Source organism: Myotis daubentonii, chromosome 2 (assembly GCF_963259705.1).
Source record: "Myotis daubentonii chromosome 2, mMyoDau2.1, whole genome shotgun sequence".
NCBI lineage: Eukaryota > Metazoa > Chordata > Mammalia > Chiroptera > Vespertilionidae > Myotis > Myotis daubentonii.
In genome coordinates this window covers 52,661,070-52,677,746 of record NC_081841.1, presented here as the reverse complement: position 1 = coordinate 52,677,746, position 16,677 = coordinate 52,661,070, and the positions used below count along the sequence as shown (strand labels likewise).

The 16,677-nt window shown below is 53.7% G+C and overlaps 1 protein-coding gene across 1 annotated transcript; it reads left to right on the top strand.

Moving 5' to 3' along the window:
* Positions 1-9,404: 9,404 nt before the first annotated feature.
* On the top strand, positions 9,405-16,677 carry LOC132227644 (keratin, type II microfibrillar, component 7C). The gene is made up of 9 exons (XM_059682984.1): positions 9,405-9,888; positions 11,661-11,869; positions 13,017-13,077; positions 13,207-13,302; positions 13,921-14,085; positions 14,336-14,461; positions 14,739-14,959; positions 15,633-15,664; positions 16,167-16,677. The coding sequence occupies exons 1-9, from the start codon at positions 9,505-9,507 to the stop codon at positions 16,349-16,351; spliced, it is 1,479 nt and encodes a 492-aa protein (XP_059538967.1). The 5' UTR covers positions 9,405-9,504; the 3' UTR covers positions 16,352-16,677.

The window sequence follows — 16,677 nt, the reverse complement described above, 5'->3', positions numbered from 1 at the left end:
AATTCCCTTTATGAGCGTGGGAATCACCCCCAGGGGCAAGTTGAGAAGGGAAGCTGAAACTTGCACCTTTAATTCAGGAGACCCTGAACCCCAATAAGCCCGTCCCTGGCCTGTTCAACCCCACAGGCCTAGACATATCTATTCAGCCCTAATTCCCCTCCGGCCCTGTGAGTAGACCACAGATCATTATCCCACACAGGCAAGTAGAGGCCTGGGCCAGCACATTCCTGAGACCTGAAGGGTCCCATGTCCCACCAAAGTCCCACCGGCCGTATTTCCACACAGATCCCATGCCCCTTCTAAGGCTGCAAGGACACCCGGCTCATCCTCCCAGGTTGAGCACATACGGAGTGAGCCTCTTCAAGCCTTTTCCTGTTACTGCTCTGAATCGCATTCCATCTTATAGTAGAGTCATTGCGATTGGCGCTGCCCCTTCAATTCAGAAATCAAGTCTTATCTACTTTTATACCCAAAAGCATATCAGGTCCTCGGGAAGCATTGCTTGAATTGAATAGACCAGACGCAGGAGGGAGTGGCCAATGGCTGGAGAGGTTCTCCATCTAGTCTACAAATATCGGCCAGGTGCAGCAGCAGCCCGGAGGAGATGCCTTCATTCACGGCAAGTGCTAAAGCACCAGCAGAACAAGAACAAGGCACTAATTTAGATGCTGAGGAAATCAAGCTGGGTAGGCAGAGTTTTCCCTTGAGGAAGCTGGGTCTCATGAGGAGACCAGATGGAAGCAGGAAAGATCCGTGGCGAGAGGGAAAGATGACTGACCCGGCAGAGGGCATGCTCTTAGTTTCTGAGGCCACTCATGGCAGTGGAGGATCAGGAAGGATGGAGACTAGGCAGGTCTGGATGGGGAGAGATGTCAGAGAGGCCCGAGGCAGGGGTGCCAAACAGAGAAATCACCCAGCTCTTGAGATCCCTTGCAAAGCCCAGGCGCTCCACTGGGGCTGCTCACCCCTGTCCTCCCACCATCATCTTACAGGTGCCTCCTTGTCACACCCAGGAAGAGCAGGGTGGAAATGCAGCCCAATGGGGAGAGCACCTGCTCTGTGAAAGCTACAGTTATGCCAAAGGCCCAGCTCCCCAGGCCCCTGAGTGAAGCACTCATTGCAGAGAACCTCTGTACACCAAGACAAGAACAAGAATCTTCCAGAATGCCCCTCTATAGGAAACGGGCTTGGGATGGGGGTGGGGGGAATATGAAAAGAGCCACATGGAATCAGAGAGAATAGAGAATCTCCTCTCCCCCCCCCTCTCTCTCACACACACACACACACACACACACACACACACACACTCCATGTGGGGAGTGTGGAGATGGATCCAGAGGGAGCAGGTACTGTCCCAGGAGCACAGGTCTGAGATGACGGCCTTGTTTCGGCATCTGATGATGAGCTCCAAGGATGAGCCAAGTCAGGAGGATGGGCTAGGGAGACACCCTACAAACCAAATACCTGCAGAAACAACTTACTCCAGTCTTTTGTTCTCATGGCCACACCGCTGCCTCGGTGCTGGCTGGCCACAGAAGCACATCTCCCACACCAGCCGCACTGATAGGGAAAAGTCAAGTGTGCCAGGAGGTGAGAGAGCTTCTCCAGGATAAACACCCTGAGCAGGCCAGCAAAATAGAAACTGAACTCAAAGCTGATGCTCTGGAAGGGGCCTGTCTCACACTGGTCTCTCTTAGTTTCTCTCTTTCGTGCAGCGAGTATTCATGGAGTACCCACTGTGTGCCAGGCATCGTTCTGTGAGCTTGGGGTGCATCCGTGAATAACATAAAGATGGATACTTTTGTATCGACAATACACGTAAATGAATATATTATGTGTTAGGCGGTGATGCGTGTTGTGGAAAGGAGAAATAGAACAGGGTGAGGAAAGTCAGGAGAGCTGGGAAAAGGTGGGGTCCAACTGTAACTGAGTGGTCCAAGGGGGCTGCCCTGAGAAGGTGACATTGAACAAAGACTTTGAGGAGGTCAGAGGATGACCCATGTTGGCAGCGGCAAGAGCCAGTGCAAAGGCCTAAGGTAGGAACAGGCCTGGTGTGTTCCCACCAGGAGCAAGGAAGCCGCTGCGGTTTGAATAGTGGGAGCGAGAGTTCTGGACGGTGCAGGCGAGTTTAGGAGACACAGGAGGGAGGTGCTCCACTCCGACCATGGAGGACCAGCAGGCCTTGCGAGGACTGCAACTCCCACTGAGTGCAGCGTGGAGCTGCGGGGCTTGTGCAGAGGAAAGTTATCTGGCATGCTAACTGATCGCGGTGATGTGATGGCTGCCCAGAAAACAGACTGTAAGAGAGGTAACGGTGGCGGGAAAGAGAAGGGTCACCCCAGGGAGATAATGGAGCCCCGTGCATAAAGGTGTGGAAGGAAGGAATCCCTGGACGGTGTAAGCAATGACCAGCCTTGGATGAAATGCAAAGAAAGATTTGAAAACGGATTTCTCGACATATTGGATCTGGGATGCGAGAGAAGGGGAGGAACCAAGCATGCCTCCACGCTTTCTTGTGGGTTAAACTTGCCACCACAATAAAGTAAAACAGTGGCACCGTGAGGAAAATGTCAAGGTGAGCATCCCAAGTGCTTGCCCGGGCTCTGTGTCTGCAACCTGGAGATCACCATCTCTCCAAGCCTTGGGCCTGCTTGTACCCACATTTCTGAGCCCACGGCCTTCAGAGCATTGAAGAGCTGCAGCCTCACTATCACGACCCTGACCTCCAGCTCTCACCTTACCACTGTCTCCTGCTTTTCCAAGTGGATTCTTGGATTTCTTCCTGACATCCCCAACATTGTGAAGGTGTCTCCCCAAAATGAAAACTCGGAGGGGAAGATCTCAGCTTGAATCTCCTGCTGTGCTCTGCTTCCGGAGGGAAGTTGGCAGTTCCTGGCCAGACTCCTCGGCTAGAAAACCACAGGGGCTGGAGTGTGGGAGGCCCTGTCACAGACATCACAGCTGCCAGTGAACCCTGTTCGGACCCGGCCGAGGCCGCCCTGCCCAGCATGCCTCTTTGGCAGCAAGCCTTTCCCAAGCACCTGAATGTATCTGGCAAGGGCATTAGGGCCACACAAGCTGGTGCTCTGTGACCTAGGGAAGCATGGTGGCCACTGAATACCCATTCTCCTACCTCGTTCTCTGTCTTTAAGAGGCTCACAGCCTACTGGTCACGATGGAGAAATCAAACATCTACAGCAGTGATTTTCAACCAATGTATCGAAAGAATTTTAAAACATGCAATACCTGACTAATTAGTCAGGGGCACGGACATCTTTTCCCTTAAACTGTCAAATAAAAAGATGACAACAGCCAACACAACAATAGTTGTCTGATGTGAATGCCCTGTCTTGAACCATAAATATAAAGGTCATGTACTAATAATAGAGTTGCATCTTCTTAGTCACATCACATAAAAGAGGTTGCATCTGATTGGTTAATTCTTGGTACCAGAAATCCTTATACGCAAGTATAGGTACCTGACTTTTTTTTAAAGTCACTTTGGAGCAAAAAGGGTAGGTAATCACTATTGTGGCCTTTTTTGTAAACTAATCAAAATTATACCTATTTTTGTCAGATTAGCAAAAAAAAATATGTACTCTTTTGGTGTGCCACAGAATTTTAGTGATTCATTTATGTGTGCCATGAGATGAAAAGGGTCGAAATCGCTGATCTACAGTGTGATAATAGACACATACCCAACTCTGTTGAAAGGAAACAGACCCTGAGCCCAGACTCGAGTTCCCAAACCCAGGGGATAGAGTGCATAGAGTCGTGGAGGCCTGAGCAAGAGTGCCCCTCTCAGGGTCAGAGCAGCGAGCGGAGCATGGCAGGAGCACAGGGGAAATGAGGTTGGAAGCATAGGCAGGGCCAAGACAGGAGCACTGTGTGCCCCTTCCAGGAGTATGGCCTTTGTCCCATCAGCAGTAGAGGATTTTCCTCTGATGGTTACATACAGAGGCAGGTGGGTTGGGATGGATGGATGATGGATGGATGGATGGATGGATGGATGGATGGATGGAAGGAAAGTGACTGGATGTATGACCAGATCAACTAAGTAGTGGGATGAAAAACAGATTGTGGGAACATAATAAAAGGCAGAAAATCCAGTTATCAAGTTATCGCATGAAATGAAATGTGAAATAACAAGGGCCTGAGCTAAGACAGTGTTGGAGAAATGGAGAAGAAATGGAATCAACCACAAGGTATTAGAAGGGCCTGTCAATTTACTAGATGTGGGGGGAGAGGAAAGGAGTCAAGATGATGATTCTCAGGTTGGCAGCTCGTCTCCCCACGTTCTAAGAGAGCTTCACGTTGGACCTGGCCACCTCTCCTCACGGCCACAGGCCCCAAAGATGGCCTGGGAGGAAAGCTGAGCTGGAAGGGGCGCAGTCTGGCAAGTGTCCAGCAGCATGGGGAGGTGACGGGGGGCCACAAGGTACAGCCAAACGTTGCAAGGCAGCATCGGTGCTGGGGGACTTTATGGGAATGAACCCTGGAACGTCAGACTTGTGGTGCCACCACCCAACTTTAGAGGTAGACACAGAGCCTGCTGCCCCCACCAGCTGCCACTTAGGCAGAACCTGATGGACAACACCTCCCCTGGTGCAACAGCGGTTGAAAAACCTCAAAAAAGAAGGGAGTTTGTGATGAAAGACCCCGCCCCACTGAGCTGAGCATGAGAACCAGAATCAGGCTAGCCGGGCATGGGGAGGGGGCTTAAGGGTGGGAGAGAGAGAAGGTTTGAGCAGAGCTCAAAACTGAAATTTTACAATGAGGCTAGGACTCCTTAAATTCTGGAGACCCTGAAAGGGGTCTGAGATGATTCTAATAATCAAGAGTGGTTGCAAATTATGGAATCCAGTCAAGAGCTCACTTGGCTGTGTAATGAACCACCCAAAACTTAGCAGCTTTAAAAACCAACAGTTGTGTAGTCTGGGCAGTGCTCAGCAGGGCTAGTTCATTTTTCTCTCTCAGGGAGCTCTTGCTCCCTTCGGCAGCACTCAGCCATGCAGTGTCCAGAGCAGTGGTACCCTTGCCCTCTGCTGCTCAGGCCACACAGGATGGGGAATGACCGGCTTGAGCCTCCTCATTGCTTCCGAAGGGTCACTCACTGCTGGCCAAGACAGCACCTGGGGAGGCCCTGAGGCCCAGCCCTGTGAGGAGTCCTGAAGGAGAGCAACTGTCTGTCTTGGGTGGGAGGGAGGGGGACAGAGAGAGGGGATGTGTGCCCACAGGGGCTAAGTGAGGCAGCTGGGGACAGGTGCCCAAAGACATGGAGGACAGCCAGAAGTTACAGGGTCTCAGCTTTGGGGTCTACTTAAGGAACACGTCCAGGTCTGTCCACCTGGCCCATGAGACGGGAGGCAGCTAGCTGTCTGGAGGGCGCCGTGGGAAACAGTGCCCTTCAGAGTTCCCCAACTCCAACAGCGCAGAAGCTTGCCAGAGAAGGAGGAACTTCGGGAGACAAAAGGAAGAAAACTTGGCCCCAAAACACTGATAATTACCCCTTTCCTGTCTTATTCCTGGAGCTCCTCCAATTGCAGCACAGCCACATGACGTGCAACCCATTTTACAGACCAAAACCCTAAGTTCTGTAGCTCAGAGATGCCCCTGGGGCCCTGTTGAGTCACTGCTCTGTGGCAGAGGTGCCTTAGAAAAGACTCTCCTGGACTCCCACACTGTTTCCACTAGAGGGCACTCTAGCCTGGCTGCAGAAGGCACCTAATGCCATCGTGGGGGAAAGCCCTCTTCCTCCAGGAAGCCTTCCCAGGTTGATCAACACAAGGTGTGGCTTCCCTGTCCCTTCCAGCCTGGATTTTTCATTCTCCCAGCAGCTTCCTTCCAAGTGCTCAGCAGCCCCAGGGTGTATCCTCCCTGGGGGCTCGCAGCCACCACATGTTAACCTAACAGCTCTGTGCACCAGGCTTCCCTCCTCTGCTCCATCCCATCACTTGACAGTTTCGCCTCCCTAAAAATCTGCTTCCAAAACACATCTACCCAGGCACCAAATGCTCAACAGAAGATGACTGAGGCTCCTCAGCCAGTCCTCAGGCTGGCCCCAACAAAGCCCTCTTAGGTCATCTCCCAGTCCTTCCCACTTTCTTTATTTTATGTTTGGTTTTGCTTTGGGGCCTCCTAAGCAGGAAGCTGAGCCCATTAGTCTCCAGTCCTGAGCATAGTATCCTTATCAACCCACAGAAGCCCTTCTCTGTTTCATTCATCTGTTCCCTTCATTTCCCATCTCTCCTCTCACTCTCCTCACCAAAGGCACCCATCTCTCCTCTCACTCTCCTCACCAAAGGCACCCACTGTAGCACATGTGATGTCATCCCAAATATGTGCTCATTACTGGGCAGTAAGTAGCAGTGCTTTCAGTGTGCGTATGTTTTAATTAGATAAATGGTACGGTTTTGACATTTTTTAACCCAACACTATGTTGTCTGTACGTACATCGACTTTGTTGTGTTTGGCTTCCATAATATGCATTTATTATCTTCTGACTCTGTCCAATCTCAGGTCGTCTAGGTTGCCTCCAACTTCCTTCTGCTGTAGATAATGCCACGATGACTTGCCTTGTCCTTGCAGGAGAACTGCTCTCAGATGTGGGCTGGACTTCTCTCAGGGGCCGATTGCTGGGTCACTTCAGACGCAGGCAGGCGGGCTGGTGAAGGCTGACACAGGCACAGGCCTTGGCAGCTGACCCAGCCTGGGGCTCGGCCAGAGCCTTTGCAGCCTATGGTGAGGAAGGGAACTCATCGCAGCCAGTTGCTCAGGTGGAAGGAAGCAGCCTGGCGGGCTGCTGCTGTCCCTTGGCCAGCTTCCTGTCTAAGTCGGTCTTCAAGGGGCTCACTAAGTCTGTCATTCTCTTTGTTCTGGGCCGTTTACAAATCGGTGCTTTAATTAAGGCTTTCTGAGGTGGCCATGATTGCCTTGTAAAAGCTGCTGGGCTGCTTGTGCTCAAGCAGGAATGGCACCTCACAGCCCGTGCACACTATCTCTTTGCAAGGCCCTGCTGGCTGCATGTAACCAAGACCAGTCACCTTGTTAGTAGTGAGAGGGTTGGAGGGGGCGCCTCCTACCACCAGGCAATCGATTACCCCTTCCAACACCTAGCAAGGCATGGGTTGCCATTCATATTTCACAGGTAACAAAACTAGAGAAACATAAGTTGTCCCAGGTCCCAAAGCTAGTAAGTGGCAGAGCTGGGCTCAAAACGCAGCTTTTTATCTCCATTGTCCATGCTTCCATCATCTCCAATCAGGACAGGGGCCGGGGCACACTCACGGTTCCCCCCGGAAACCAAGGAGGTGGATGTGTCTACACAGAGACCCTCAGTGAAAGGTATCACTTAATAATCCAGCTCACTGCGTTGAGAAGTGAGCAGAGTCAGAGGATGGGGCACAATTGTCATTGCAGTGATAGAGAAATTTTTATGAAGAATTCACTGCCTTGCATCCCCCAGCATTTTACCAAGAAATAAATCCTTGGGCATGGATTGAGAGCTTTCCAGGTGCTCACTAGTTCCAATGTGGATTGAGCCAAGTGGAGAGAAAGACTGGTTCTTTCTTGAATGTCTGGCAGACATTTGACCCAGAAAAAGGTTTAACATGAAAGTACCCACCAGCCACACCTCCCAGAGAAGTGCTCCTGAAATCCCACCAAGCATTCAGCTGGAATCAGCCACCCCTAGCCCCCAGGCCTTGCCTCCTTGTGTGTCTCACACCAGAAGCCCCTAACCCAAAGCCCATGCCCCACACCCACAGAGTTCCCACCCCAGAAACAAGAGTCTGTGCAAATCTATCCACAGGGCCCAAGAGGAAGACTGGGAGTGTCCTTTCTTTAGAATGCAGGCAGAAGTTGCCCAGCTCCCTGACAGATTTCCATGGCACCATCACCCGTCCTCCCAGAAAACAGGAGTCCTCCCTCACTCTGGGGTATAACAGGCCACTTGCCCTGAGAGGGACGAGGGAGGCCCTGGTGAGGCCCTGAGGGGATGCATGAAGGGCTATTTTTAGGCCAGACTGGGTCAGTGTTTGGTCACGGCCGGTCAGGAAACCCGCCCATTGGAGGAGTCATCCTTAGGTTCAAAGGCGGTCAAGACACGTGTGCTTGGAAGGGTTTATGGGCTCAGATACTTGGGTTCAGGGAACCTCCTGGCTTGGTGCCACTGTCCACCCATCACAGTCTAAGCCCAAACAGAAGAGGGGAGTTGGCTGAGGGACAGCCACATGAACCCCCTCCTCCTCTCACCTAATGGGTCCTGTGAGGGGAGGAAGTGATGCCATTTTAGGAACCCGGTGACCTCCCTCACCCCATCTTCAGCACCTTTCACCCTTCCTGATGAGTGCGTGCATACCAGTATTCATTGCTCAACTTCCCTGCTGAGAACTCAAGGACGCTCATACCCCACATCATACCCCAACTCAGCCTTGCCCCCCATATTTATGCCACCCTTTCCTACCTCCAAACACCTCAGGTCTCTGCTGGATTCCAGGAACCCAGCCAGTGTCTCCTGCATAGTTGGAACTCAATAAGAATTTACTGAATGAATGAGGAATGACTGATTACACAGTCTAGTCTCCAAATCAGAACTGGACTCCTTTCTTGTCTCCTCCAAATCCTATCCCCATCCCACCCCAGTCCTCCTTAAAGCCACCTCCAAGAAGCCTTCCCTGATTATGCCCTGTCGCCCTGGGGTATTCCACACGCCCACTCCTAAACCTATCCCACTGGCAACGATGCCCAGAACTCTGAAGAATGGCGCTAGTTGCCTTCTGAGCTCTGACTCAGTGTCTCCCATGTCCCAGCTGGAGTCCATGGCTTCGGTCTTCCTAGGAATTCCTCAAAGTACAGAGGCCATGCTCCCTCCCAAACCTCTACCCCAATCCTCCTCCCTGACTGTGCTCTAGAAAGGAACAGATTAGGAGAGGCTCAGATTGACACTGAAGAGAGGGATATTCTTAGAGCAAGAGGGAAGGCAAAGAGCCTAGAACAAGAGGTTGTTTGGGACAAGGCCCCTCCTTGGGACAGACCAGCTGCTCCACCCGAGGCCAGGTCAGGGGCCAGGGCCCATAGCACAGCTGAGCCCCCTCCAGGAAAGGGTTTGGGAAGCAGGCTCCTCCCCAGGCCACTGCACCCATTCCCTGCATCGGAGCATGGAGTCCAACTGATGCTTCCAGGAGCCCTTCTCCCTTCTCCACTTCTCCACATCCTCATGGGCGGGGAGAGGCCTTGAAGAAGCTTGTAAAGGGCTTTGAAGATGAAACAGGCCAGTGGCTGGGGATTGTTGACACAGCTACACTGAGGAGGCAAGCGGGGTTGGCTCTTAAGAGCCCGGGACGATGCCAAGCCAATAAAATGCAGCTATTGTCTCTTTGCTGTCCCTTTTAATGCCAGCTGCCCCTGGTGCATAAAAGGGCCTGCCACAGCCCAGGGAGCACAGGCCTTTGGCTCCATTCCCTGCCAGCTTCTCCACTCTTCGGATACCTCCCTATCTCCAGCATGACCTGTGGATTCGGCTCCGTGGGCTGTGGATTTGGCCCCAGGAACTTCAGCTGCGCCTCCGCCTGCGGGCCCCGGCCCGGCCGCTGCTGCATCACCGCCGCCCCCTACCGCGGGGTCTCCTGCTACCGCGGCCTCACAGGGGGCTTTGGCAGCCAGAGCGTCTGTGGCACCTTCCGCTCTGGCTCCTGTGGACGCAGCTTCGGATACCGCTCAGGCGGCGTGTGCGGACCCAGCCCGCCCTGCATCACCACCGTGTCCGTCAATGAGAGCCTCCTCACACCCCTCAACCTGGAGATCGACCCCAACGCGCAGTGCGTGAAGCATGAGGAGAAGGAGCAGATCAAGTGTCTCAACAGCAGGTTCGCTGCCTTCATCGACAAGGTGGGTGTCCCTGACCAGCCCTTCCCTGAACCCTCTGTTGCTGGGCTGGGCACTGGAGAGGAGTCAGGGGCAGGAGGGATGTGGTCCAGGTGAGCTCCCAGCCTGATGGAGGAGATGGACCACATCTGATGGAGATGGACCACATTGACAGAGAGCTGTGTATTGGGAAGGGGCTCCTGATTTGATAGCAATGTTATTGCAGACAACCTCTGTCCAGACAGGTAGGGTACCCACAGAGAAGGTGGGTGTCCTTGAGCACACCCTCCCTAAACTCCACCCATGTGCAGGACTCAGGCTGGGCACTGAGGGGGGAAGCCAGAGGCAGGCTTACCCATAGAGGCTCCAAGTCCAAAGGGAGAGGCAGTTATACCTCTAGGACACAGACAGAACGACAAGAATAGGATCAAGAGCTGCCAGCCTGATGCTCGGGACAAACTGAAAACACATGAGCAGAATTAGGGGCAGAACTTGTAGGGCTGAGAGGTAACATCTTGTGAGCAAAGGGCTGCCATGTGGGTGTTCAATGTGCTTGAAGCCAAGTAGCTGCTTACATGGCAAGGAGGTGCTCCCTGTGTCCAGGGCAAGGCTAGTGAGTGTGGTGCTGGAAGACTGCCTGGCGGGAATCTCATGGACCACACAGAGCTGTGTCCATACCAGTGGTTACTTAGACACTGAGCAGGGGCCAACATGGTTTGTCCAAGCCACCATGCAATAGGCACAGCTCCCACTCTCCTAGGCCCTGTGGGGGGCGGGGGGGCACAGTGGAAACCATCTGCAGATGTCAGCGTCCAGCTCAAGTCTGAAGCTGTCTTCTCCACTGAATCCAGGCAACCACCCTGTGTGGCAGTGGTGCGAGGGGGTGGGGGAGAAGTCTCCAATGAGGAAGCAGTTCCGGGGCCAAAGTGAGCACTCAGAGCCAACCTCAGAGAAGTCATGTTAGAGAGATACCCTCCAGGAAAGACTAGTGAGCACCGAAAATCTGAAACTCCTAACAACACGAGAGACCAAGGATAGCATAAGAAAGGACTGACCAGGGGTGTGGCAGTATTAGACAAAGGGATGTAAACGGGGTGGTGGGTCAACCTCCTGGCAGGGAGATGGGTGTGAGATTTTCTTGGGCCCAATAGTCAATAATTAGTGTAGTGAGAGAAGCACACACACACACACCCTGCAAGAAGGCAGCAGATCAGAGTTTGAGTTCTTCCTCTGCCATTGTGAGATCTCAGGCAGGGGATCACTTGGATCCCTCATCTGTAAAATGAGGGGGTTGGAGCACAGAGGATCCCAGGTGACTAATTGCATTGTTGTTGTAGGGGTTCAGTAATTGGCACCTATTTTATTTTTCAACTTTTATAGTCCACCTTTCCAAAAGGGCTGAACGGCTCATTTGCACACTGACCATCACGCCTCACTTGGTGTAGCAGCTGTTCAGCGTGCAGGTGCCTCCTGGTACCAGGGCTCGCTAAACCCTCAGAGTGAGGCGATCAGTCTGCAGAGGGGTTAAGTGCTGTGCCCAAGGATACATTATTACAAGCAGCAGCAGAGGCTGGACTCAGCATGGTTTGGCACTTTTCAGGTCATGAGATAAATTGCCTGAAAGAGACTAAAGTTAGCTCACAAGGACTTCCAGGTGGTGAGCTGGTTAAGCCCTGGTGTGTCTTTGAGAAATGGCAAACCCCCATCAGGGAGGACTCTGGGTCAGCGAGTTGGGGCTTCCTCTTGCCCTGTGATCCTGCAAGAAGAGATTCTCAGGCTCTGCCTCTGGGCGGCAGGTGCGCTTCCTGGAGCAGCAGAACAAGCTGCTGGAGACCAAGTGGCAGTACTACCAGAACCGCAAGTGCTGCGAGAGCAACCTGGAGCCGCTGTTTGAGGGCTACATCGAGACCCTGAGGCGCGAGGCCGAGTGTGTGGAGGCCGACAGCGGGAGGCTGGCCTCAGAGCTCAACCACGTGCAGGAGGTGCTGGAGGGCTACAAGAAGAAGTAAGTGCAGGAAGGGCTGGCTCGGGAAAGGGCTTGAAGGGAGCTCCCACACAGGAATGTGTCCCAGCCTGTGGCTGGGTCTCTGCCTGAGGACGGGGAAGAACCTGCACTCTGTCTTTCCTGGCCCCCCAGGGGTGGAGCTCTCCAGAGCTTCCTCCCAGAAGCTTAGGGAAATGATGTTCTCTTCCTTCCTCCATCCACCAGACCTTTCTCTTAAGACCCCAGAAAAATTAACATTCCTGGACCCTTTGAGCCTTGCCCTCAAAGACATGGACATTCTTCTTAGGTTTACTCCTTCACTCAACACTTTCTGAGTGCCTACCAGGTGCCAGCCAGATGGCAGACTGGGTCCAGATACCCCTGCCCAGGGACAACCAGGAGACACACAGTCCCTGTCCTTGTGGCACTTACAGTCTGTTGGGAGGCAGGGTGGCACGGGCACAGACAGACTTTCAGTTACCGTGTGCGATACATGCTATGACAGGTACATACTGGGGACTCTGAAAGAATCCAGTTTTGAGGGGTGGCCAGCTGCCTTCAGTAAGGCTCTCGCCGTGGATTTCCCAGTCCACCACACCCCCTGCCTCTGGCTCCAAGCCAGCCTGCCCACAGAGCAGGAGGAAGCAGCTGGCTTGACTCCTCTTGGCTGAGCCCAGGAGGAGAACGGGAGGGGATCCCAAAGCCAGGGGCAAGAGGACGGGTCAGAGGAAAGGTAAAAGGAGACCTGGGTGAGAAAAACATCCATCTCCCTTGACCTAATCCCCCACCCCCACACACATGCATACACACACACATACACACATATACACACACATATCCACATACATGCACGCACATACACATCCACACACACATACACACACACACACACACATTCACACACACACATGCACACACAGCTTCCAGAGCCTGCCCTCCCACCCCAACTGAGAGCTCAAAGGTGATGTGAGAGTGGATGCTTCGATCCTCCAATGTATCCCAGCAGGCCTGGACCAGCAGCCTGATTTCTTCCTTGTGCCGCCTCATTTCTTTTGGAGGCAGGGGCACAAGCCAGAGGAGATCTAGGAATCAGGCATGTTTGCATGCCTGCTTCTATGCCACGTTAAGAGCTGCTCAGACGGGGTCCTGTTCTCCTTGCCCACCTCAGGTATGAAGAAGAAGTTGCACTTCGGGCCACAGCGGAGAATGAGTTTGTGGTTCTAAAGAAGGTGAGTGCCTGAAGCCAAGCCCCACCCTGAGTTCCCGGCCACCCCATCCTCTCTGCCCTGCCACACGGCAGCCAACCCTCAGAGCATCCCAAGGAACCCTAATTTCATGGCTTTTTGAACCCCACACAGGACGTGGACTGCGCCTACCTCCGCAAGTCAGACCTGGAGGCCAACGCGGAGGCCCTGACCGAGGAGATCGACTTCCTGCGGCGACTGTATGAGGAGGTGAGGGACTCTCTCAGCCATGGCGGGCACCCCGACCCCTGCCCAGACCCTACAGGCCAGCTGATGTGGGAACCCAGCTTGAGACTGGAGTGTTGGAGGGGAGCAGGAAAAGGGAGGAAAGGAGACAGAGAAAATGGAAAACTAAAAGGGACAGAAGTAGTAGGGGCAAGAGTGTGTGGTCTCTAGGACAGACAGTGTGTCTGGGGAACCCAAAGCAGAGGCCACATGAATCATCACGCAGGCTCAACCTGTTCTCCAGATTTTCTAGGGCAGCCCATGGCCTTCCTCCGTGTGGTCAGACCAGGGGAATGTGATGTGGCCCCACCACAGGGTCTGCCCCCAAGGGAGATGCACAGCATGCTGGCTGGCAGGAAGCTGCCTAGGTGCACGTGGGCCTGAACAATTCCAGCAGCAAGCCTTTGAGACCTAGTGGCATTTTCTTCTAAGAGGGATTTTTTTATCTGGACAAAAAGTTATGTGATCTCATCAGGGAGTTCCTCTCCAAACAAGAGACTTTGGCTCCAAATGGGCCAGAGATGATAGGCATCAGCCTCAGCAGGTGAAGAAAAGTTCTGATAACTTGGTTATTCTTCCTCTTCCCTCACTGCTGCCCCACAGGAGATCCGTGTCCTCCACGCCCACATCTCAGACACCTCAGTCGTCGTCAAGATGGACAACAGCCGGGACCTGAACATGGACTGCGTCATTGCCGAGATCAAGGCTCAGTATGACGACATCGCCAGCCGCAGCCGGGCCGAGGCCGAGTCCTGGTACCGCAGCAAGGTGAGTGGCACAGGACACCTGCCTCCTAGACATGGCAGTGGGAGGGATGTGAGGTATATATTAGAAAAGGCTGCTTTTTTCTGGGGATTCTGATCCTAAGGATGGTAACAGAGGCCAGACAGCTCTCAGGTTGAGTGGACAGGGCAGGGCTGCCATGGATAAGCACTGTACAGCCTGCACTACCATCCACGGTGTCCTGAATGGGGGATCTCTCATCCCGAGCCTTGGGACCACCTCTGCTTCCCCCCAGTGCGAGGAGATGAAGGCCACAGTGATCCGTCACGGGGAGACCCTGCGCCGCACCAAGGAGGAGATCAACGAGCTGAACCGCATGGTCCAGAGGCTGACCGCTGAGGTTGAGAACGCCAAGTGCCAGGTACGGGGCATCTGCACCCTGGGCCACCAGAGAGGCTGAGGGTCTGGCCATGGTCTCACAGGCCATGTGTGCTCAATCTAAATCTCACCATTCATCCTCTATCCCATTTGCATAACTAGAATTATAAGTTGTGGTCACTTAGGGAGACCCAGGTGATGAAGGTGAGAGGTGTGTTCCTGGGATGTTCACAGCTGGCTGGGAGAGACTGGACACATCCAGGAAATTGACAGAGAGACCCAGAAATCATACCCCACCTTGCTCTCTTCTGGGTCCCCAGAACACCAAGCTGGAGGCCGCAGTGACCCAATCGGAGGAGCAGGGTGAGACAGCCGTCAGTGATGCCCGCTGCAAGCTGGCCGAGCTGGAGGCCGCCCTGCAGAAGGCCAAGCAGGACATGGCCTGCCTGCTCAAGGAGTACCAGGAGGTGATGAACTCCAAGCTGGGCCTGGACATTGAGATCGCCACCTACAGGCGCCTGTTGGAGGGCGAGGAGCAGAGGTGAGGCTCAACCCAGTTGCCCAGTTGCCCCAAGAACTCCACATGCATAGATCTGCCCACCTTTGGTTCCTCCGTATCTCAGTCTCAGTTCCAAGAACTGGCCTCAAGCTAGATTCTGGGATCTTTGGATCCTTGATTTCTAAGGACTGGAACTTGGACATGGCATACGGAGGAAAAACAAAAGCCAGTGCCACTGTGAAGTCTAGAGTCCCGAACAGCACCTGGCCTTGCTAGGATTAGAACCTAGACACCCTTCCCGTCAGTTCAGATCATTGAGTTATTCTATCCTCAGCTCTTCCAAAATCCTCTCCCTTCCTTGTTTCTGGAAGGTCACTTTGTCCTAAGGTGGAGTCGCTGGCCAAACCTGGCCCTGGCCTCATGTCACTGCCCAGGAGAACCTTCCCCTTCCTAAAACAGAACCCATGCACACAGGCCAGGTGTGGTTGTCCGGGCTGTGCACTGCACAAAGGCAGCCGCCTGGGAATAAGTGAATGCTGAATCCAGCCTGTACTCTGCTTGCCAAATAGTGTGCCCTGGCATTGCTGCAGCCAGAAAGGCACCCTTCAAAGTTTCACAAAGACGTGACTGTTGCCCATCCCATAACCTAGGGGAAACCTGAGGACCTCGTTCTGACCTCTTTTCTCTTCTCCTCTCTTCCCTTTTCCCCACTCAGGCTGTGTGAAGGCGTTGGATCTGTGAATGTCTGTAAGTATCACGAGTCCTAAAAAGGAAAATTCTTGGACAAAAAGAATTCCCTGGATGAATGTATAGACACTGGGAAGAGTTTTTCCAGTTCTTCCCTCAGTGAGTAGGAGTAGGTTGGGCATGCAGCAGGAAAGACTGTGCTTTGCTGACAGGAAGAACCTCACAGCACGAATGGGGTTGTATGTGTGTGTGGGGGGGGGGGGGGAGAATAGTAATATGAGTAATATGTCACTCAGGAAGGGGCCTTGGATATCGCTCAGTCTGACCCCACCCCCTTGTGTAGGTGTGGAGGCGCAGAAAGAGTAAGGGGCTTGTCCAAGTCACAAAGGACAACCAGAGCCAGAAAAACCCCAGGCTCCCGGCCCCCAGGCTCAGGTTCCTTCCACACCTTCAGAACTAGAACTGAAGGTTCTCTGAGTCCTTCCCTGGCGGGCTGGACAGATCACAGAGGCCAAAGGGAGGTGGCTGGTGGTGACGTCTGACCCAGCCCTTGTTCTCACAGGTGTCAGCAGCTCCCGGGGCGGAGTCGTCTGTGGGGACCTCTGTGTGTCTGGCTCCAGACCAGTAGTAGGCAGCGCCTGCAATGCCCCCTGTGGTGGGAACCTGGCAGTGCCCACCGGAATGTGCGCACCCTGCTGCCAGCTCAACACCACCTGTGGAGGGGGCTCCGGCCTAGGGAGGTGCTAGGCTGCCCCCAGAGAGAGCCAGAGAAGCTCCTGCTGCCTGCCAGACGTGCCACTGCGCCCACCCCCAGCTGAGAACAGCGGCGCCTCGGTAGCTGTTCCCCATGTGTTCTACGAATACACCACCAGGCTTGTTCCCATCAGTCTCTCCTCTGCTCATCTTGTCCTACCAGAAAGGGCTGCTGCTTGGAATGGACCCTTCTCTTCCGCATCTTCTCTGGCTCCTCCCAGGCAGGCGGGCTCTCCTTCCCTGGAAGGAGCCCTGCTGGACTGGCCCCTTCCCTCTCTGGCCCCTTGTCCTCTGTTTTTCCAATAAACTGGGGGACCTGC

What these genes read in the sequence shown, in the direction of transcription:
- LOC132227644 (XM_059682984.1), top strand. Translation starts at nt 9,505, where the DNA reads ATGACCTGTGGATTCGGCTCCGTGGGCTGTGGATTTGGCCCCAGGAAC. An exon ending in CTGGAGGGCTACAAGAAGAA is followed by an intron (nt 11,870 to 13,016) that starts GTAAGTGCAGGA and finishes TGCCCACCTCAG; the next exon opens with GTATGAAGAAGAAGTTGCAC. An exon ending in CGTTGGATCTGTGAATGTCT is followed by an intron (nt 15,665 to 16,166) that starts GTAAGTATCACG and finishes TTGTTCTCACAG; the next exon opens with GTGTCAGCAGCTCCCGGGGC.